The 23,464-nt window shown below is 38.5% G+C and overlaps 1 protein-coding gene across 1 annotated transcript in view; it reads right to left on the bottom strand.

The window, feature by feature from the left end:
• Nucleotides 1-10,160: 10,160 nt before the first annotated feature.
• ADCY8 (adenylate cyclase 8) overlaps nt 10,161-23,464 on the bottom strand; it is a gene marked incomplete at its 3' end in the record, with an annotated part of 126,150 nt that continues 112,846 nt past the window's right edge. The window contains exons 15-18 of the mRNA XM_079533636.1: nt 20,024-20,170; nt 13,815-13,907; nt 11,743-11,857; nt 10,161-10,648 (exon numbers count right to left, since the gene is read on the bottom strand). Of these exons, the coding sequence (XP_079389762.1) occupies nt 10,161-10,648; nt 11,743-11,857; nt 13,815-13,907; nt 20,024-20,170 (843 nt within the window). The remainder of the gene's footprint in view (nt 10,649-11,742; nt 11,858-13,814; nt 13,908-20,023; nt 20,171-23,464) is intronic.

The raw sequence follows: 23,464 nt of genomic DNA, 5'->3' as shown, positions 1-23,464 counted from the left end.
GCAATGGCTCAGTATACATGATTGCTGCATCTCTTTGTGGTGGCATTGTGAAAAGAGTGCTTACACAAAAGTAGGTTTTGGCAAGTTTGCAATAGGCGAGCAGGATTTATCCTGAAAATGCTTCTCCTATTTATGGAAGTCAAAATTAGTAACTTGATCAGCTGTGCATGCTTCATCTTTTTCATCTCCTAGGCCAAGAGTTTAATCCTCTTTGCAAGTGCAAAAAGATATTGCTGTATTATTTACACTTGTTTCAAGTTTTAAACACTTTTTTTTTTTCTTTTTTTTTTTTTTTCCAAATAGTAAAAAATGAGATTCTGTTACAGAAATAAAGTCCTAAGTTTTCAGGTAATTCAGTAAGACAGATTCCTCTACAAGCTCTCATCCTGAAACTTCAAGAAATAAAAAGTTACTTTTGCAGGAAATACTTTTACTTAGTTCAGGAACAGCCTAGGGAGAGCTACTATGGAGGGCACTGTGAAGGTAATTGTGAGAATCCTTCTTTGTTTTTTGGCTCAAAGCTTGCTTCCTGAGGTATTTCTTGTGATAAGACCCTGAGTGATTTGTTGAGGAGGCAACTAATGGGTGCTAACTGTGTGACAATCGATATCGCTTTGGGAACATTTGAAAGCCCCTTCCTCCAGAGCTGCTTGCTCTGTAGAAGAGCGGATGAGAGTGCTCAGGAGTGTTCACTGGTGGAAGATCTGGCCTGTGACTAAACAGCTCCAGCTAGTTGTAGGAAAACTGGGGAACGATACCATCGTGTTCTGTGAGAAACAGGATGCAGATGGGCATCCCTGCTCCCTCTTATCTGCTGGCAAGGCCCGGAAGATGGGAACAAAGGAGTTTCTGCTGAGATCCCAGAGCCAGAAGCTGTCACTCAAAGGAGAGCTGACTCAACCACTTTGGATTTGAGCTGTCACTCCAAAGACAGCTGACTCGACCACTCTGAAACTATTGAAAAGGGGCCATCATCACCATGGTCGTTTTGTCGTCATGCTTCTCGTCGTCGTTGTCAACAGAACAACTCTGCCTGACGACCCACCGCTACTTAAGATCAAAGACTGAACTACGGACCACGCTGGATCCATGGTGGTGACTATGTCCCTCTTGCTGCCTATAAAGACTCCTTGCTTCTTCTCTTCTATCTTTTCTATCGCCCTCCTTCCCTTCCCCATTACCCTAATTCATAATAGTGTCCGTCCTCCCCTTCCCCATTTCCCTGATTAAGATTTGTAATAAACTGGTCGGACCAACATTTGAACCGTTGCTTCTTAATCTCACGCCGGGTATATAGATAATAAAAGAACCTCCTCTCCCTCCTATAAATTGGAGCGAGACAGTAATTTACTATAGTACTCTAGTCAGCAGCATCTTAGAAGCACCACCATACTTCAGAAAATGTCTTGGACACAGCAAAGACACCACTGACAGTACTCTAAGCTGTTCCCACCAGTGTTTCCCAGAGTCACAGTGACTCCAGGATACCCTTAAATGTGCCTAACATTGAACTTTCTGGTTGTCTTGAGGAAGCTGCTCTTCACCATTCAAGGTGTTTTGATACATTAGGAAAGGCTTACACATCTTATCTGTAGGTTAATATACACGTAGACACCATGCATTAGGGAATCATGGTGCATGGCAATTCAGAAATAATTACACACTTTTTAAATAGAACTTGAGAGGGTTAGGAGCAATAAACTATTCTGCCTCCATTTAGCCTCATCTGAAAATGTCTTCCCAAAATAAGCCATGTGAAAGCCTTCTGTCATGCCCCTAAGCAGATGCTATGTCTTTAAGAAGTCTGCCCTGCCCCTAAATTATCCCTGACATCAAATACCTAGGTGGACTCAAAGCACTTTGAAAGGGCTTGAAGAGCTCTCGAAAACCGTATTCCTTTCTCCTGAGGCATGAGAACAGAGAATAATGTGATTGGTTTGTGCGCTGAGGTGATACACTATTAATAAAAGAGCCTTTTGTTCTGCCTTGCCATTGTTGCTTTCCAGTACAAATTTTTTACTTCCGTCACTCTGTGGGAACTGCTAATCCCAGTGAAATGTGAGGACTTAACTGCTTCTGATTGAAGTGACAGAATTAGGTAATGGTGCAAGTCAGGGAGGGGAGGGCAGAAATCTTGTCAGTCTTCATGAAGTGCAGTAAGTGCTTCATGCATTACAGGCTGCACATAGGTAATCCGGGTGTTTGGAAAATTTGTTCTGAGCATATAATGTCTCCCTTCCTTCCCTCCATATAACTTCCGTGTGAGCTTTTATTCTTTTACTGCATCAAATACATTCTATTCAGCAGAGGCTTTTCTGGTTGTGGAACAAAAGACTCCTGACACCTTGTCAGGCTTAGTATCTTACCTACATAGCATCGTATGTCCATGTAAAAATGACAGGTATACATTGTGACAAAAAAAAAGAAAAGGAAAAAAGAAAGAAAAAAAAGAAAACCAAATACATTTACATCAGACTCTTAATCCTTTTAATTCAAGGCCACATTTTTACTTATGTGGGAAAGTTAGCACCTTCATTCAAGCCAGCTGAATTGACACAAAGATTTTCTGAGAACCCATTAAATGCTCTGCAGACAGACTCTTTCATGTAAGAAAAAAATACTTTTCCTCAGTGACTCTTAGAGCCCTTCCTTAGAACAAATGCAATGGGCAGTTACTGAGCACCAGGGCAAGTAAGGAGAAAGAGCAGAATGAGAAGTGGCAAGGTGAGAATGGTGGAATGCAGCTGGAAAGTATTTCAATTTCCTTCCTGATGCTTGACTATCAAGTTTTTGCTAAAATCAATGAAGCAGTTATATAAATGATAGGGAAGCTGAGTGGTTTGGTACAGTGTCTGCTTGTGAGCTGAGCCCGTGATTTGCAACACATCCAGTGCCTTCCACAAAAGGAGATGTGTTAAAAATGATGTTTTTCTGTGTTCTGAATCAATGCATGAAATGGGAAAGTCAGTACCAGCAAGAGCTGTTTAACGTTCCTAGTAGAGGAAATTTTGCTTGGTCCTCTTTTGGTAGTTTAGCTCAGTGGTGATGCTAAATTTATGGTATTAAAAGAAAACCTTGAAGTATTCAGTCTGCCTTTTGGGGTTCCACACACTGTAGAAAGCCTCACTGCTCCCCTTTCAATAGACCCAGGCACTTGTATTTCGAAAAGAAAGCCTAATTTACACAGAGACATCCACCATTTTGATTTGAACTCTTCTGGAGATAACAGTTTCACTGTTCTTCATGGTAGTTTCATCCAGTGGTTAATCGTATTTGCTGTCAAAAGCATGTACGTTATTTCCAGTTTGACCTTGTTTAACTTCTCATCATTATTTTTGCTTTGCTTTTCTTCGCCTTGAAGAGCTCTGCAGACACTGCTGTTTTGGGTCCATGAAAGTATTCATATATTGGATATTAAATCAATTAACTTCAGCAGAGGCTGAATAAGCCATAAGGCTTGACTCAGTTCTGCCACTGACCTCCAGCAGAATTCATTATTCATCTATAACAGTCTCAGTGATCACAAGGTGGAACAATTAAAACTGTTACAAAACTCTGAATAAGGGCTGAAAGGGCATGACATCCAAAATGGATTTACAAAGAGAATAGGTTCTCAAACTTAAAAGTATAACCTTGAGCAAAAATAATCATGCTGATTGTATGTAATGGCTCCCACCTCCCACTGAGGAGGAATACTGGTTGGATATCGTCTACTCCAAAGAGATTTTATTTATCTTTTCCCTTCTCTCTTCCTTTTTCTCTCTTCCTCTCTCTCTCTGTCTCTCTCTCCCACTTTCTTTCTTCCTTTCTCTCTTCCTACTTCTTCCTTCCCCTTTAACTATAAATTAACCTTGGAAGATGAAGCGAGACCAACTTCTTTCTGACTGTGCAGATGCAGATGCTGAGAGGCAATATTTCCTGACATCCACAAGAAATGTGCCAGCATGGTTATAAAAATAGGTGAATAGGTTGGAGCTGTAAGATACTTCTTGGATTTAAATCAGAGCATACGGATTTGGGTCTGTTTAAGCATCTGAAAATGGAAGTTCATAGTCTGCTGTCACCATGAAATGTATTGTCATAAAAATAACAAACCAAAACAAAACATATTACATGTTTGTTATATGGTGTTCCAAAAGCAAGAATGCAAAGATGTGTGTTGCCATGTCCAGCCAAGTCTAGGTAATAGTAATATGATTTGCATGGAAATAGAGATTAAATATGGAGACAATGATAAATGTGAACATGTTCACTATGAGTTTAAAGCTGAAAGATAACATCTTCCCTCTGAGTTATAAAACTCAAAATGTCTTGGAACTGGTCTTCTGGAGAATTTTTCTTCTCTCACACCACTCCCAGGCCTAAGAAATCCCTTCTGCACCAGCCTGCTAGCTCTAAAAGTGGTGGGATCAGAGGTGCAGTAAATTAGTGACTGAGGTATCCTTGCAAATGTGAAATGGATAAATGGATAAAAATGGGTAAATAAAATGGAAACTGAAAACACAGACCTTCAGAAGAGATTTTTTTTTTTTTAAATTAAGAAGAAATGAAGAATTTTTTTAGAGATAGTTCCTTAAGAACTTTTCTGATAATGGTTTCTGATGTATTGTGGCTCCTGCCCAGTTAAATTGCCAGGAAAGGGGAGAAATCAATGGAGCATCAAGTGAGTTCATATTATTGTGTCAGCTGTGGTGCAGGGTAGATATTTCCTGGGCCCTCATTTCCTTGTAAGCAGGTCTAGGATGACCAAGATTCTTAGAGGGCAAAATAACAGTTTGCAGTTAGCTAACACTATTAAAGAAAAATGACCTGTAAAGGCACTGTCTGGGCTCACCTCATGAGATGGATCACAGTGAGGTCTTCACCGAAGGTTCAGGTTGAATATTAGAAAAAATTTCTTAGAAAGAGTGGTTAGGCACTGGAATAGGCTGCCCAGGGTGGTGGAGGAGTCACCATCCCTGAGTGTGTTCAAGAAACATGTAAATGTGGTATGTGGGAACACGGTTAGTGGGCATTGTTGTCATGGGTTGATGGTTGGACCAGATGATCTTAGTGGTCTTTTACAGCCTTGATGGTTCTATGCTTTTATGATTCTTTCCACCCTCATTCAGGTGAGAAAAATGTTAAGCTACAGCTCCTAGAATGCCCAGATCACTGTTTTTGCCTTCTGTAGGAACAGGGCCAAGGGAAAAGCCGATGAGTCTTGGTCTTACCCAAAGGAAGTGCACTAATCCCTGAGATGAGGGTGGGGATCCTGACTGCTAACAGGGCTTTATCAGGGCTCATTAATCTGGGCCCATCCAGAAGAGTTCGTCACACGAGTCAAAAATCACTCACGTGAAGCAAAATTACACAGTGATTTGTAAAAAGAAAAAGCCTGTCACAATAATCAATATGAGGGAAAATAAGTAGGAAGAGGTTGTTTTATTTTTATTACCTTGAATAACTGATGAGTTAATTAAAATGAACAATATCCTATTGTGGAAATACCCCTTACGTTACCCATGTCACTCCTATCGGGAGTGAGTTTTGCAATCAGAAGTCGTTTCACACCTACATCATTTCTTTTAAAACAGATTTTCAGCAAACCAGCTGACATTTCTTCTTATTTTTCCTCTTGGTTTCCTTTCTGTTGTTATGTTGCAACAGTGATGCTTATTTTAATATTGAAAAGCTGAAGAGGCACTGATTTCAAGACCCTCAGAAAGTACACGCACTATGAAACAGAGGTCTTCAGCATATCAATATTAACATATTTATCTCAAAACAAAAGAAAGCAAATGAAACAAAAACACTTGGGCTAAGGGAGATCTGGGTCAGGAGAAAAAGAGTGAATGGCATTTCACAGGAGATGCTGTCTCATCAGCCCTGCAAATTGCTTTCATTTCTACATGAAAGAGATGAATGAATCAGTTTCTGGATGGCTCTATAATTGTCACAGCCATCATCTAAAGAAAAGCTTAATGGAAAATAGACAGAAAAAAAAGAATTTGGGGAGGGGGAAATTGAACCTTATCTAATAAAGTTACCCAAACCAATGAAATATCAGGAGAGCTCACAAAACGATTCCTTAAATACTAATTCAGCAGCAGTTCAAGCAGCTAGATATATGGATATTGAATATTTACTCCTTCCCTTCCATCTGCTGGCTGCCCGTTGTTGCATCTTCCCCTCCTCCAGCCAAGCTCAGAGCTGGGGTAACTGCAAACACCTCATCATGTCAGTGCCTTTGAGCAACACAAAAGGGATTAATGAGGAGGTTAATAAGTTGACTGCAATTATAACACTTACTGTTGTGTACCACTGATGATGGCTAATGTGGTTATTTCCTGCTCCTGATCATTTCCCTGCATGTTCATCAAGTCAGTGTGGAGCAGGACTCTGTGCTGCCTGTGCTGCAGCAACAGCTGGTTGGCCCTTCACTACCATTGCTGTAAGCTGTGTTTGCACAAACTCTTTGACTCCTGCAGCACTTAGGGAAAGGCAGATGAAGTTCTACTAATGAGAGAAAGATCAGATACAATATATATATTTTTCCCTGCACTTTTCAAAATGCATCAACTACGGTGAAGTAATCAGGAATGAGTTGAAGCTGAGGTCAGTGAGTTATATTTTTCCTGTATGTTCCAGTGCTATCTCTTTGAACTCCTTTTTTTTTTTTCTTTTTTTTTCTTCTTTTCTTTGTCAGCACACAGTTCTCAATGCTAGAGACTTTGTTCTCAGGAGAAATGAGCTCTTTTCTCTCTCGAGTCTTGTGAGCCAAGGCTAGGTAACTGACTTTCTGTACAGGTATTGAAATTGATTAATGATACAAATTAATCAACTTGTTTACTGTCTTGTAAATGAGCAATCTTGCAACATTAATGATCTTTACTAGAACATCAGATTAATGATTGCAAATGCACACATAGAGCATTAAGTAAAGATGATTTTGGGACAGAGCTGTTCTCTAAGCAGTCAATATTCTCCCTGCTTTAATTAAAATATGAATACTTCAAAACTGGCATAAACTTCCCTTGATTCATTTGATTGCATGATTGCCCTCACAGCACATAAAGCCAACCATATCCTGGGCTGCATCAAAAAAAGTATGGCCAGTAGGTTGAGGGAGGTTATCCTGCCCCTCTGGTCCATGCTGGTGAGGCCTCTCCTGGAGTACTGAATCCAGGTGTGGAGTCCACAGTACAGAAGAGGCACAGGCTTGTTGGAGCACATCCAGAAAACGGACACAAAAATTATCCAAGGGATGGAACACCATTCAATGTGAGGACAGGCTGAGAGAGATGGGGATGTTCTGTCTGAAGCAGAGAAGTCTCCAGGGAGACCTGATAGCAGCCTTTCAGTATCTAAAGGTGTACTACAAGAAAGAAGGGGACAGACTCTTCAGCAGGGTCTGCTGTTATAGCATAAGGGGAAATGGTTTCAAACTGAAAGAGGGGAGATTTAGACTGGTATGAAAATTCTATCCTGTATAAAGAAGAATCCTTAAAGATAGCATTGTGAGGGAAAGCTGAATACTGTAGTGATGCCATGAAGCCATCAAGTAAAACTAGAAGACAGAATGCATGAATAATACCTACTGTTCCTCTGAAAATAAATGCTATAATAATACAATGGAAAGTAACAGTACTGAATGTTTAAGGCTATCACATTAGCAGAAGGAACAAGCAGTGTAACTGCTGGGATGACAAATATCAGCCTAACAGTACAAACAGTACTAAGCAGGGATTTACCTGTGGCAGAAAGAGGTAAAATTCCTCACTGAAGAATTGTTTATGGCAATGAGTTGTCTTGGCACATTCTTTATCTGGTCAACATAGACTCAAGTCTATTTTAGACAATTTTGCTTGGGAACATATTATGCTAATAGGGATGTTGAGAAGGATAGCACAGAAAGTATTCCATGTCTGTGATAAGGTGCAAGAGATTTAGGTCTGTGCAGAAACACAGAGGTGGTGCCCTCAAGTGTCCAATCTCCCATCATATCTAGGTAACACCTTCCACTCTCCGCTAGTTGTCATTACAGGGGCTGGCAGCAGTGGTGAGAATTAGAAAACTGGTTCAGCTGGGATAGGCATTTAGCAAGAGTTAAATGTTTAGAGAAACACAAGGACTGTACCCATATCCAGCAGAGAGATAAGCTGAAGAGAGGACAAGAGTTTAATGAGCTGTTTAAACCAGCCTAAACTTCCTTCTTTAGGGCTTCCAATATCACTTTTAAAGTGAAATTTCTTTAGCTGCTTCAAATATTAACCAGTCATTTTCTTCCTCTCCTACAGCATCAACGCTGTCCTGGATGGTGTGAGGGGCTCTGCTTCCAGGATTCCTACGTGGTGGAAAGAGATTATATTTGTGGGGTTTCAAATCAGTAATTGACCTGAAATGAGAGCTCAGTTACTGGCAGTTTCATCACTTATATAACATTTCAGGCTGCTTTTTGCTTTCTGTGCACAGACCCATCTTCCAGTGATATAATTTACTCTGGAATCTATTTGGTCATTTCTATTATCTTCTATTTCTGAAGGCAGTATTCAGCTGATTACATTTTGTCCAACATAGCCATTCATCAGATTGTTTTACAATGAAGAGCATTATTTTTGTCATACTACAATTAAACAGCTTTGTGTTTTGATGTATTTTATTTTTAAACAATGGTGTCTCATAAAACGTAAGAATCAAGATTTCCTAGACATAATGGCCATTTTTATAAAAATGTATCCATTCCTGTGATAATGCTCCCAATACATAGCAGTTTTCATTAAGGACTGAATAACAGCCTGTAGGAAAGCATAGCCTGTTTCCACACACGTACATATGTTGTATTGATTGTGGAAGGTCTTGTCTGGGGATTGCTGTGTGAGTGCCGGTTCTGCTTCTTCCATCTGTGAATTATATGAAAGATATTATTTACTGTGACAAGCCCAGCTCCTTTGAGCACACAGACTTGATGAGAGGTTCATTTGTGCACTTTACAGCACAGTATGAATTGCAGCACCAGTGCACATAGGAACCTGTGCTATATAGTTACTATTTCCAGGGAAAATCTGATTGACCATCTTAAAATGGCATCATCCTTGATGTAAGGTTTGTAGCAGGTAGGTAGGTGTGCCAATGTTGCATCGCAGCAGGACTGTCTCTGTTCTGTCACAAAAATAATTTGGGTTAACCTCAGTTGTGGTTAACCTCTCTAGAGTTGCTGCAGTGGGGTAACCTTTCTCTTTCTCCTGTGGTACTTGAGCGGGAGTTGAGCTTTGCCTCCTGCGGTGCTTCTACACATACTCATTTTACAGCCTGAAAAAGCCCTTCTTCTGGCAAAAATGTAACTGGAAGAAGGGGTAAAGAGCTCAGCTCTGGAAAGTGACTCCAGAGAACATGGTTAATTCTTCAGCAGGAAAATAGACTCAGACTCCAGACAAGTCATTCAAGGTGGAGTTCTGTCATTCATTCATAAGTTCCTTGAGCCATTGAAGATATCTTAGTACATTTGAGCTCTCCAAATGGAACTGACAGATAGTGCCTAGAGGAGAGCCTTGACCTCCTGGAGCAGGCACTAGATAGAGCTCAGATGGGTAATGAATGACATGTAAGATATCTGCATACACCTATGTTTAGGCAAGACACTCTAGGTTCTTTTAACATCCCATAACCAGTTACTCAATGGAATCTGTGTGCTTAGCTAAAAACACTCTCTCTTATCTTCCACATCTTCACATCTGGACAGATAACACATTAAAATCCATTGGCTGTACTGACTAGCTTTTCCCTGGTTGTTATGGAGACCAGACAACTAGCTTAGATGGGCATCGTACTCCTTGAATACAACCAGAAGTGAGAAATGCCTACCCAATCTTCTGACTTTACTTCTATTCCATGTGATATACTGCCCACACAATTTATGTTCCTCCTTTTAGGAAGTTTATTCTTGACCCTCTTTGTGAGTAACTGGCACAGCAGAATGCTTATTGCCCCTATGGTTGGACAGTCAGGTGTGGAGAGTGTTGCTGACACCATTCATTAAAATAGAGAAACTGGAATCGCATAGAAACATAACACCAGAAAATAATCACACGTATTCTAAAAAAAATTAAACCCTTTTTATTTGTATATTTATTTTTATATATAAAAGAAATACAAAAAAAAGAACACAAACAAAATGTTGATTATGGCAATTCAGTTTTGTCCGCACCCTCAGCCTGAGCTACTGCCTCAGATCCACCGGGAGTGAGCAAAGTCCTGCGGTTATAATGCCCCTTTATGATTCCAGAGTTATTGTTCTCATTTAGGATTTGCTTCTGTTTTTGCCTGTTAAGAGACTGTACAAGTCCTAGTACAACAGCTGCTAACGAATACTGTCCGGTCAGTTTTCTTGGTTGTAAGATTAAAGGATTTGGTTGAACTCTTCCTAGAAGAAAATATGTTTTGATTTTTCCTTCCTGTTCACTGATGCCTTTGACATAAATCTCTCCTCGGTAGTCAAAGGCAAATCCTCGGTCCTTCAGGATCAGATATGTTTCTTCAGGCACTTGTATTCTGTCACTAACTCCTGTGCTGTCCATTCGACTTGCTAAATTAACTGTTTTGCCCCAGATATCATACTGTGGTTTCTTGGCACCGATAACTCCTGCTACAACAGAGCCATGACTAATCCCTATTAAAAACAAATAAGTAAATAAAATAGAGAAGCAGCAGCCAGGTAAGCAAGAATAACTGAAAACCATATTTACACTTGAGAATCAGCTGAAAACTACGTCAGATACACTTATCATTAAGCTTAAGGAAAAAGTACACATAAAAAGAAAGAAATAAGTCTGGGAAAGATAAAAACATGAAAAGCTATCTCCTCAAAGCTATTTTACAGGTTGCCCAAGTGGAATTGCAGTACTTATATATCGTCTGTATTCTGCACACTATCGCCAAAGTTTCTGCAAACTATTTCTTAAGCAGTAGGAAAAATCTGCACTTCTTGAAGGCAGCCCTAACAGTGCTATGCAGTGAAGAAATGATATTCTTATGTTCTGTGAAATGAAAATATTCATGTATTTCTATGAAGTTACTGTAATACTATATTTTATGAAACTTGCATAAATTCAAGGCAAACAATCAAATAGAAGAGAATAATTTTTTATATATGATGGAATTTAAAAAATAAATTTAGTGGTAGTGAAAAACAACTTTGAAGAAAGGTCATGCAAAGTTTTTATTATTTTTTTAAATTTATTTTTATTTTTTTTTATAAATTGGTTATTGAATGATCTTCAAATATTTCTGCATTCATGCAGGATAAATCCTTTGCAAGTGATCCATGTTTACTGGGCACAGATGGGTATTCCCTGAAAGTTATCCATCTTTCTAAACTATTAGGATACACTCTGAAATAGCACAGATAGAGTGATGCCAAAACCCTCTATGCTGTGATTGATGAATATACTTCTGTTTTTTTTATGCTAGGCCTGTCTTGATTTTCTGAGTGCTTTCTGGTTTTGTCTATTGATCTAGACAATGTAAGATGTCATCAGTTTTGTTCCTGCTACGTCCCATACATTGAGGTAATATTGTCATAACCCATCATATTTCATCCATTCACAGCAGATTAGAGGTGCTGCCACTGGGACAGATCAGGTCGGAATCAGAGCTCAGTTTTTCTCCAAAGCCATAAGTACTGCACACAGAGTTTAGAGTGAGCTACTATTCGCTATTTTAATTTAAAACACATTTTAATTCTCATGCTTGAATAATGCTTACCAATACGGAGCTCAAAGTTGTTAAATGAATGCTTGTTGATCTCCTGTATGCTTTCATTCAGTGCTATGGAGAAGTCAGCTAGAGCACACAAATGCCCCCATTTGTCTTCACATTGCTGAGCAGTCATTAAAAAACAGTATGTTAGAAATGTTTTGCATTTCCCTGTAGAACAGCTCCCATCCACCCCTACCAAGTAACAAGTATCTTACAGATCTGGAATCCAAAATGAATAGTTTAACTATGCTAGATCAAGAGGAGGTTGGTATTATTAATGGTAAAGTAATGCTTTCCACTTATATAACAATGCTTCCATACTTAGATGGACAATCTCACTCTGAGACACCAAAGAAATTCATTTCCTATCAAAAATCAGAACGAAAATCACAGGAATTAACAATGCATATGAAATCTAAGACTGATGAAATATGGAGAGGACTGGGACTAGCCTAATAATGTTATGATGTCACCTTATATATTCTGAAGCCAAATAATTCTTTCATTAAACAAATTTCCAATCCATAAGTATGAAGCATTACATATGAAGCACCATCTCACATCATGCAGTGCAACTCTGCCATTTTAACCACTCTTGGTTTTTAAGTCTGATCATAACATTCTCCCTTGCATCAACCTTTTCTGTTCACACCGTGCTCATTTGTTGTCCTCAGCTTCTTTCAGTTCAGAATATGCTATCCTCTCTCAGCAACCCTCACCTCTTTGATGTTGATGCAATGATACATACACGTATATACATATATGTATATACATACACACGTATGAAAAGAAGTGCATTTTAAACATATGTACAAATTTCATTAGACTACTACAGTTTTACAAAAGATTGATTAATCACTGTTGAAAGTGCAGTAAAAATTTTCTTTGAATTTTTATCCATATTAAGAGTAAAAAGAATTGGTTAGGAGGTCTGTAGCAGCAACCTCTTATGTTTCTGATGTTCACTTCTTTGCTCATCTCTGCAGAGAAGCAATTGAAGATGGAACAAACTAAAAAAAATTCATGCATGCCTAGTTTTATGGATTTCTATCTATCAGCCTTACTTGTTACTCTGCATGTTTTAGCTAAACTCTACTTGCTTTATAATATAAACAAACAATCAATTTTTTTTTTAGATTATAAAGCTCTGGATGCTGCTTTCCTGGTTGCTGCAATCAGTGTGGGCAAATCTGATTCCCATGCTCCTGTTGATCTGGGGCAGCACATTCTTGTGGTGCTCTTCCTCATAATCCGGCACTGGTTGCCAAGCAAGACATATCTTGGCAACAGTCAGCTTCTCACTGGAAGTATTCTAGAACTTCATCTTATTCCTCTGGAGACCCCATTTTCAGGAATACTCTTGAGTGCAATTGTGATCTGGCTTATTATATGTTCAGATTAGGATTCTTTAGTTGGAGTGTGGTGAGGCACTGGCAGAGGCTGCCCATGGAAACTGTGGAAGTCCCATCCCTGGAAGTGTTCAAGACCAGGTTGGATGGGACCCTGGGCAGCCTGATCTGGTGAGTGGCAACCAGCCTATGGAAAGGGGGTGAAACTGGATGGTCTTTAATTTTCCATCCAATATGAAACATTCTATGGTTCTATGATTTTTCCCTTAGTTTTGTTTCGAATTCTGATAGTGAGAGCAATGTGCAAACTTCTGGTTTTGTGAAGTTCTTTATTTGAACTGACATGTCTGCTTTGTTCTGATGTACAGTTTATCATCCTGCTTAAAAACAAACAGCTACATCATTGCAATAGATGTTTAAATGTGACCTTGCACTTGCATAAGTATGCTGCTCTATTTTCCCATCAGTGTGATTGAAAGGAGATTTTTTTCTCTCTAACAAACTTAAATTTGAAGAAAGAATCCATATGGTTCTTGTTCAGAGAACAAATGGCATTTCAGTTCATCAAGAACTGCAACTGTTTCTGCCAGAAGCCCAAATGTCTGTTTTCTTTGAGCAAATATAGCACTATGAACATTGATTTTTAATTCATTATTATTTTCATCATCCACTAATTGTTAATATAATCATATCAGAAGCTTAGAGTTATAGAGTAGACTCTTCTCTTACCTGTTTTTCAGGTGATAATCCTGACACAGCCATGTATGTGCTACCGATTGTTTTAATTTTTTCAATATCCTGGAATCTCTCTTCACCTAGTAGCTAATAAGAATATTAAAAAATAATAAAAATAAACAAATATAAGCTATTATTGCTGTCACTTTTAACATAAAATGATTGTATGGATATAGAAATTAGTCTTTGTGCTTGCAATTTGTAGTCATAGAACAATATATTTCTAGTTATTGTACAGTATTCATTCTAGGTTCTGGGAAACACTGAGCACTGGCTCCTTGTAACATCATCTACTAACAGAACGCACTCTTTAAAGACATTTGGCATATTTTAGAATAGATAATATAAAACATGCATATTCCAGCTTAACTTAAATGAAGATGATCCCTGCGAATGCTGAGACATAATCATGGAAAATTAACCGAGACAAATGGTCTTAGTTTGTGTATATTCTGGTACGTGTGTTTATGAATATAACACTTGATCACTTCAAAATATCCCAAGATCTCTCTGGGAGGAATTCAGTGTGGTTAAGTTTAGTGCTCTTGTGGAAACATTTCTGTTGATTAGGCCAGTATGGGAGGTAATTCAATCCACTTATTCATTCAACCATCATACACATTCAATGAACAGATATCAATGCCTCCAGAGCACTTTTGTAGGAGATCAAGTCCTCCTGCTTGTCATGTTTCTTCTTACTACTATTTTTGACACTGGTACAGTCATTGGTCAGTCAGTCTATGCTTTTGTTAACTATTTACACCTTCTGGAAGAATTACAGGAAACCAATACATATTGTTAAGCACCAGTATCTATGCTAAGTAGGCATAACAAAATCTTATCAGATTGGGAATCTGCAAGAGGAATAATAAATTTAGGCTAGTGACTAGATCAGTGAGTGGTGTGGAAATGACAATTTGGTCCCTACTCCAAGCCGATATTCACTGTTTAACGTAGAATTTTGCATTAAATTTTGGCTTAGAGCTAAAGTCTCATTCCTTGAGAAACTTAATCTGACTTTGTGTTCTGAACTCAACCATTGACAGCATTTTATATGGGATGTGGGCACATATCACCTCATCACAGGCTTTACAGATGTGTGTTAGTGAAGGTAATACCCTGGAACACTTCAAGATAGGGAGTGTGATACCTAATAAATTCAGGCATCAATGTGGTTTGGCAGTCCTGAATGACCATCTCCTTTCCCCCCTCAAAAATATCCCCACCTAAAACCTGTTCACAGGCAATTAATTTAAAACTTTTAATACTAAAGGTTCAACATAGTTGAGATTTAAATGAAAAAATTCCTGCTGTGGTCAGGCAAAAAGTTAATGAAGCTTTCCCCACTTTTATCATACGCTATCACACATTCCTTTTCCACTCTGTGGATTTGAGTTTCCTTTCAATTAAAAACTAACAGTATTTTGTTCAAAGGGAAAAACATACCAAGGGAATAACATGAAATATCCCTGGCCATTGAACTAACCACACTGTAAGTCAGCCAGAGCATCGGGGTGTTGGAAGCTCTGCTGTTCATGTGCAGATATGGCACCATCTGTCTCTAAAGGGAGGCTGCACAGCATTGCGCAGGGGACACAAAGCCATATGGTTAATGGCTCTCTTCCAACTTAGGAAAGTCCAAAAATTTGACACATTTCTCATTTTCTTCAGACTGCCAGGAAAGCCCATCAACTGTATTTCTCTCCCACAAAGACAGTTCATTTAGCTGCTCCCTTAAAAAAAAGACTGCTTCTTACTACTCTGATTCTGGAAGCGGCAGGTGTGTAGGGGAGAAATGGTCTTGGATAAAAACAGTTTTCATTTCCATATGGTTGCTAGAAACAATACCAAAGAGCACAATAATATGGCTTGTATGATAAATATTTAAAAATTATTCTTTTTAAGAATTAGAAAACCTATTGGCTATCAGGCAATTTTGAAGAAATAATCTCAAGTTATCTGCTTCTCATTCATTATTGTTTCCAAATCTCTATTTTTTCCTGCTTCATTCTGTCTGTTAAATATCTTATTTCCTTTTTCAGATAGTGGTTTATTTAACCACTACTTTCGTCCAAGTATGACAGGATGGTGAATATTGATTTTGAGGAAAAATATTAGCACTCCATTTGTTGCAACACTTTCCACTGCTATTTGTTGCACACTTTAAATAGGCTCATGAATTTACCAATTTACTAAGAAAGATTAGGAAATATTTTCAAATGCTACAGTGTGATTGAAATCTGAAAAGAAATGAATAGCTTGATGCTTCAATTCGTGTACAGTTGAACTACACAGGGGTCAGACCCTGTGGCATATGCACGTATGAGGTAGTAAAGCAGAGAACATTTCAGGACATCCCGCATAACTGCAATGTGATTGGTGCATTCTGAAAGCAGAATCCTGCATGGTGCTGAAACCCGTATTTGTGACAACATTGTGTATTAGCATCCCTTGTTATAAGCACCATGTAAATCACTGCAGGGTAAAGGATAAAGGGAGAAAAAGAGTCCATGAAGTAGAAAACTCTTATTAAAGCACAAATCCCAATTGTACTGTAGCTAAGATACATAAATGCTAGATTAAAATGGCTAGAAAGAATATTACATTTTAGAAAAAAAAATCATAATCTTCAGGAAAAAAAACATTCCAGTATTATTTTTTGGTACAGTATGTCTAATCAGGGAGTTTTGCCCTGTTATGTGTCATTTAAAAGTACAAAAGTAGATTTGCAGTGTTCATGTTTTTTTGTATTGATGAATGATGTGTTCCTTTCAGTAGCTCTGGGCCTGATGTATAAATAAGAAATTTTGTATAACTGTATTCTGTAGTGATGCTATACAACAAATAAAGAAAGATCTTTTTTTTCAGTCCAGAACCCAGCACATCCCTGTCTGCCCCCATCTGTCCCCATCACATTTTCCAAATCAGGTCAATTTAGATTTTTACTGCTGCTTTCATTCAGAACCATCTTAGAATCATGGAATCATAGAATGGCCTAATTTGGAAGGTACCTTCACTGTAATTGAGTTCCAACTAGATGAAGATAATATCCCTAGGACTGTAACCTGTATAAGGAAACATGGGGATTCATAGTACAGAATCTCACTTGGAATTAGGAACTTAATTCAGTTATCTAAATATAGAAGTCTAGTGTCATTTAGAGCATGCTTTCTGTTAAAACTTTCAACTGCATGCTTCAGGATAGTATAAGTTTTCTGATAGTGCAGCATGGGAGCTGCCAATCTCACGTGTTTGTCTCAGACCATGTCAGATATGTCCTACATATTACCTTTCAGATTGCTTAGACAAAGAAAACTGATGGTGTAACCATGCTGGAGGTAGATTAGCAGTCATCAGGAGAGCACATAATTTAATTTACTACCCATACTAAGAACATATCTATTCAACTAAACATGTCTGGGACATAATACAGTTCCTAATTAGGTCCTTTATTAGTTACAGAACAGGTGTCAGGGACCTGAATGATTATCATGTTAGAGCTTTTGATGAAAACCTTGTCTTCAATAATCACCTCAGCAGCAATGAAATTCTGCTGTGAAAATTACATGAAAGTGCATGACGAGATATCTAAAATTAATTCATAGCAATACGCTTTGCATTAAGTTTGAGCCATAATCATTTTAATGAGATCTGGAAAGAAAAACAAAACTATTAATCAGAGCATGCTGACAGCTGTTCAAGATCTCAGAAATGAGAATGCAGTATTTATACCTACAAGGAAAACAGAGCAGAAGCTTAGGAGGAGCCAGAGTTCTACCTGTAGAATAGGAGTTTAGTTTTCTACTGAAATGCACAAGGATGCATTGCATCTATGAATTCTTATATTCCCCACTGGCAATTTTAGTAACTGTTCATTTGTAAAATAAACCCTCAATTTCATTGTGTCTCACAGTTTGGTACACTTGATCCTCATCCAGTTTTCATGAGCTAGCACTCTATGAACTCTTCTCATGAGGAGCCCCAGAATAAGGAAGAATAAAGGTGTAGTTCAGCCCCTAAACTGGGTTCATAATTAGTTTCTATTTTCTGGCTTGATTCGCATACCTTTGTTTTCTGAAAAACATAGGAAAGCCAGTTATTCCTTTGTACCTTTGCCTTCCACTCATAAAATGAAGACAACTATAGAATTAAGGTAAAATAAATTTTTCAAAACCTCTGAGAGGCCTTACATAGTAGCTTCCCAGAACTGAATAACAATAATAAAAAATATTAATCTATTTTTCTCAGCGTTTTACCTTCCACTTTTATCTTGCTCTTCAGCAACTTTCTCTGAAGCCCTTGGATATACCTGTTCTTCAAAGCAAAACTAATCAACACAAAATAAAACAAAAAGCTTAGGCTAGATCCTCAAGGAGAGACAGGTGGCTAAAGTAGAACTGAGGTACAACTAAAAAAAAAAGGAGAAAAAAGACACTAAATCTCAAATTTTCATTGAACCGTAGTCCCTGGAGAGATCTAAAATTCATTCATCATAGAATCATAGAATCATAGAATGGCCTGGGTTGAAAAGAACCACAATGGCCATCTAGTTTCAACCCCCCTGCTATGTGCAGGATTGCCAACCACCAGACCAGGCTCCCCAGAACCACATCCAGCCTGGCCTTGAATGCCTCCAGGGATGGGGCATCCACAACCTCCTTGGGTAACCTGTTCCAGTGCCTCACCACCCTCTGTGAGAAGAATGTCCTCCTAATATCTAACCTAAACCTCCCCTGTCTCAGTTTAAAACCATTCCCCTTATCCTATCACTAATGATGCTGAGAAAAAATTCTGCATACTTTATCAAGACAAAATCCTGATCCGCAATTCATATACCAAAACTAAGCATCTGCTCTTGTTTTCTCTCAAAAGTTCAGTCTCAATCAATTGTACTCTGATAGTGTCTTTTGAGTTGAGAACCAAAAAAATAAAAAAAAAAACAAAGAAGGGTGAAAGTGTTCCCCCTTTCCAAAGCACAACCTAAGTAGATTTTTTCCCTGATTTTGAAAATTACGCCATGGTTACATAACTCATGTGGGATGTGAAAACCAGATCAAAGCTCATTTTAGGGAACAAACTAATTCCTTCTGCTTTCTTGAAGTGTGTCTTAAAATTAACCCTACAAAACAACCTTCATTGCCCCATTTGGTACTCTATCCACATGTAGAAAGGAATTAAAAACATTTTTGTGATAAATAGAGATAAAACAGAACATCCTAGGATATTTTTTTTTTACTGTTTCTCAAACACTTCTTGCTATCCAGGTGCTTTCTCCTTTTCAGTTCAGTTTAGTGACACTGGAACAGGCTGCCCACACAGGTTGTGGATTTCCCTTCTATGGAGGCATTCAAGGTCAGGCTGAATTGGTCTTTGAGAAACGTGGTCTGGTAGGAGGTCTTTGCCTATAGCGGAGGGTTTGGAACAAGATGATCTTAAAGGTCCCTTCTGAACCCAAGCCATTCTATAATTCTATGATCTTTAAGGTTTCTTTCATCCTAAGCCATTCTACGATTTTATGATTCTATGATTCCTCAGCTCTCTTTCTGATATTAACATTGTTTACCTTCATGATGGACAGGATATTTAAATAAAATCTTTATTTTTAATGTCATTTCCAATTTTTCTCCTCCAACTCTGAATTCCTTAGCAAAGCAAGCAGCTTAACATCTCTATTATATATCTCACCAGAGAAGTGACATTGGTAAAAATGCCATCTCTTTTGTTCTTAACTCAGTGTTTGATTCTGTACTTATCTGACTCACTCACTGGCTTCAAAATAATACCTTTACCAGTTTAGACTTGGATCACTATTTCCCAGATATCTTTACCCTTTCTTCTGCAGGATATAGGCATGTTCTACCACTAGATACACTGGAGCAAGTTGTGTTTTTTATTATATATGCACATATTTGAGTAACTATTGCTTTTAGTCTCTCTCCCACTAGGTTATTTAGACCAAAGTTTGGCAAGTCTAAATCAAAAAGCAAAGTAGACAACTGTAGTAGTAATTGGAGTAACAACCAGCCAAAAAAAAAAAAAAACAACAAAAAAACCACCACCACCACCAACAGCAACAACAACAAAAAACTAGAAACCCTAGAAAATTATTTGAAAGAAAATAGAAAATTTGATAATTTATGTTGACTGATTTGATGTTTGAGAACTTACCATTCAAGCACTATCAGATAAATTGTTGGTCTTACCTCATCAAAGTCTGCAATGATTTCATTCAGCAAGCGTAGACATTCTACTCCTTGGTTATTCATCTCTGTCTGGGAATAGAAGTCAGCAAATCCAGGAATAGAAGCAAACATCACACCAACAGCATCATAAGACTGTGAATACAATTCCTAAAAGAACAGTGAAGAAAACCAAGTTGGAGTGAAAAGACAGGAATGAGAAAATCATTCTCTGTGCTTAGCATCCACAGCTTACTTCTTTAATGCATATGCATTAATATCGGAATTTAGCACTAAGATGTTGTGTGATTAGGAAGGTTCAACAGGAGGAGGCTGACGGCTCTCATATTTTTATATTGGATTTTATGCAGGTTTTGCTCTTTACTCTAAATTCTCCTCTTGAGTCCGGTGCTACACCAGCAAAAAATCATAGAATCATAGAATGGCTTAGTTTGGAAGGAGACCTTAAAGATCATCTAGTTTCAATTCTCCTGACATGGTTGCCAGCCATCAGGTCAGGCTTCTCAGGGCCCCATCCAAACTGGCCTTTAATGGTTCCAGAGGTGGGACATCCACAGCTCTCTGGGTAACTTGTTCCAGCACCTCACCACAATATGAGTAAAAAATTTCTTCCTACCATCTAACCTAAATCTCCCTATGAGATAAGTATGTTCAACTCCTTCAACATTTCTTCATAGGAGAGATCCTCTAGCTCTTTGAACATCTTCATGGCCCCTCTCTGGGCCTGTTTCAACAGCTTCACATCCTTCCTGTACTGGGACGCAATACCCTAGATGGGGCTTCACAAGTGCAGAGTAGTTCAAAACAGTCACCTCTCTCTCCCTGCTGACTACTTGTCTTTTGATGCAGCCCATGATACCATTGGCCTTCTGGGCTGCAAGTGCACACTGCTGGCTCATGGCCAGCTTTTTGTCCAACAGGACCCCCAAGTCCTTCTCTGGAAGGCTGGTCTCAGTGAGTTCTTCTCCCAGTCTGAACTGAAATCTGGGATTACCTCGACCCAAGTGCTACACCTTGCAGTTGGCCTCATTAAACCTCAACAGATTCTTATGTGCCCACTTTTTGAGCATGTCCAGGTCCCTCTGAATGGTGTCCTTCCCTTCCACTGTGTTAACTGAACCACTCAGCTTGGAGTAATCAGCGAACTTGCTGTGTGCACATTTGATCGCACTGTCTATGTCACTGAAAAAGATGATGAAGAGTACTGGTCCCAAAAGAGATCCCTAGGGGACACCACTCACAACCAGCGTCCACCTGAACATAGAGCCCTTGACAACATCTCTATGGCTATGAACATTTAACCAAATTTTTATCCGCTTAATAACCCAGCCCTCAAATTCATATCTTTCCAATTTACAGATAAGGATGCGGTGCAGGACCATGTCAAAGGCCTTGCACAAGTCCCTTTAGATGGCATCAGTTGCCTTTTCTTTGTCCACTGTTGTCATCATTCCATCATAGAAGGCAACCAGATTAGTCCAACATGATCTGCTGTTGGTAAAGCTATGCTGGTTGTCTCAGGTCTCCTCCACATCTTCCACGTCTTAATGTCTTCTTCAGGAGGATCTGCTCCGTGACCTTCCCAGGAACAGACATGATGGACACTGGCTTGTAGTTCCCCTTTTCACTGCCAGATTTTAATTCTGAAAAAATGATTCCCCTCCTGCCCTTATTCTTTCCTCCACTGAAGAGCATGGTAACCTGACTAATCTTTTTCCTTTAGTAGAAATTAATACACAGACTAGTTTGTTGAGGCTTACAAGAAAGAAAAAAAGACATATGCACTTGAAAAATACTTGCTGAGAGACTTACACTATGCTCAGATTTTGAAGACAGAAAACAGACTGAGTCTTCAGCTTCCCAGTTTTTCTATTTTTGGTAAGAAACATCAATACTGAAATAATCTATCCATGAGAAAATGCTTACAGTACACATTTGGGAACATATATTTGAGAGCAGAAATTAACTTAATAGTCAGAATTGAACTGTAGGATTGATTGTACTGAGATCTGTTAGATGCTACAGCCAGTAGACTCACACATAAATCAGTAAATCAGTGGGAAGTCACCTTACAAAAACCAAAAATGATGACTCTGAATTTGGTAGCAAATACTTGAAACATCAGCATGATGCACGGGGCATGTTTGCTTTTGAATATTATCATGCATATGAGCTTAAATGAAAAGATGTATAAAAGCAGACATATTCCCCGAAAATGCATACTGCAGACATGACGCAACACCCTCATGTTTGCTAATGGCATTGGCTCCACTTGAATCAAAGTGTTCTAACCTGCTTGTTTTCACACATACATTTTCTCTTGTGCAAAGCAGTGTTTTATGGGAATTTAATATCCACAGGCTGCAAAATTCCTCAAAAGGCTGATTTCTAAAGTGCCTTTCCTTGTAGCTCCTAACTATGTCATCTTCCCCTAGGTGCTATTTGAAATCACATCTTCAGATACACAATGATGAGTAGTCTAATTTGGCTGCTTACATTATCATTTTCAAACTGTAGAAGCAGAAAAAGGGAGCCTTGAATCTGTTTCACTGCATACTTAATCAATATGTCACTGTTGGCAACTTGACTCTTGAAGTATTTGTCATGTCTTCATTATAAAATGCAATTCTAAAATTTTATCATAGAACAGCTTTTATTCACATATGTTTTAATATACATTTGCCTTGTTTCAGATAAGGACTAAGTGCCTTACTGCAGCTTCCCCAAACAAATGCTGGTTTTTCTTATATTGCATCAGCATCCCCTCTCCAAATACAGCATTAAGAATATTCACACACTCCATCATCAGCAGAATATTTTACTGAGTTTTCCTCCATCTGACTGACTTCAGTCATATCTTGAACTTACAAAGCTTTTTTGTATGTACTGCAAACATTCTTTAGGAAAACAGCCACAGTTATGTTTCCAAAATGGATGCTCTATTAACTGCACAAAAGAGACATGGTATGAAATGGCAAAAATACTCTCTTGGGTCTGGAGATGCAGGGAGGCTGGAGTCTGTTGATGCCTGTTGGACAAGTTACTTGCATACTAGCTGAAAGAGCTGCAATATTACCTGTGCAACACTAGACAATCTTAAAGCTGCAAAGTTTTTTTGTTAGATTTTTACATCTTTTTTTGAGGAATATTTTATTTTCCCAGACTCGTATGCTGTGAGGCATACCATTAGAAGCAAGTACATTTGGGACAAGCTTCTCATGGACTTTGAATAACTTCAGAGGTGGAGATTTCACATCCTCTGTGATCCCCTGGTGCAGAATTAGACCACTTCCTGGGTGGAAAATTTTTCCTGCAGCTGAAAGGGATTTTTCTTGCAGCAACCTGTGTCCATTGCCTCTTTTTCTTCATCTGAGAATATACTGTTTCTGTCTTCTCTATAGCAATATTGAAAGCAGTCGAAAGAAACAATAAGATCCTCCTTCA

The sequence above is a fragment of the Tetrao urogallus genome, assembly GCF_951394365.1.
Source record: "Tetrao urogallus genome assembly, chromosome: 3".
NCBI classification, from domain to species: Eukaryota; Metazoa; Chordata; class Aves; order Galliformes; family Phasianidae; genus Tetrao; species Tetrao urogallus.
The sequence above is the reverse complement of the archived record's forward strand: the minus strand, read 5'-3'. Positions and strand labels throughout refer to the sequence as shown.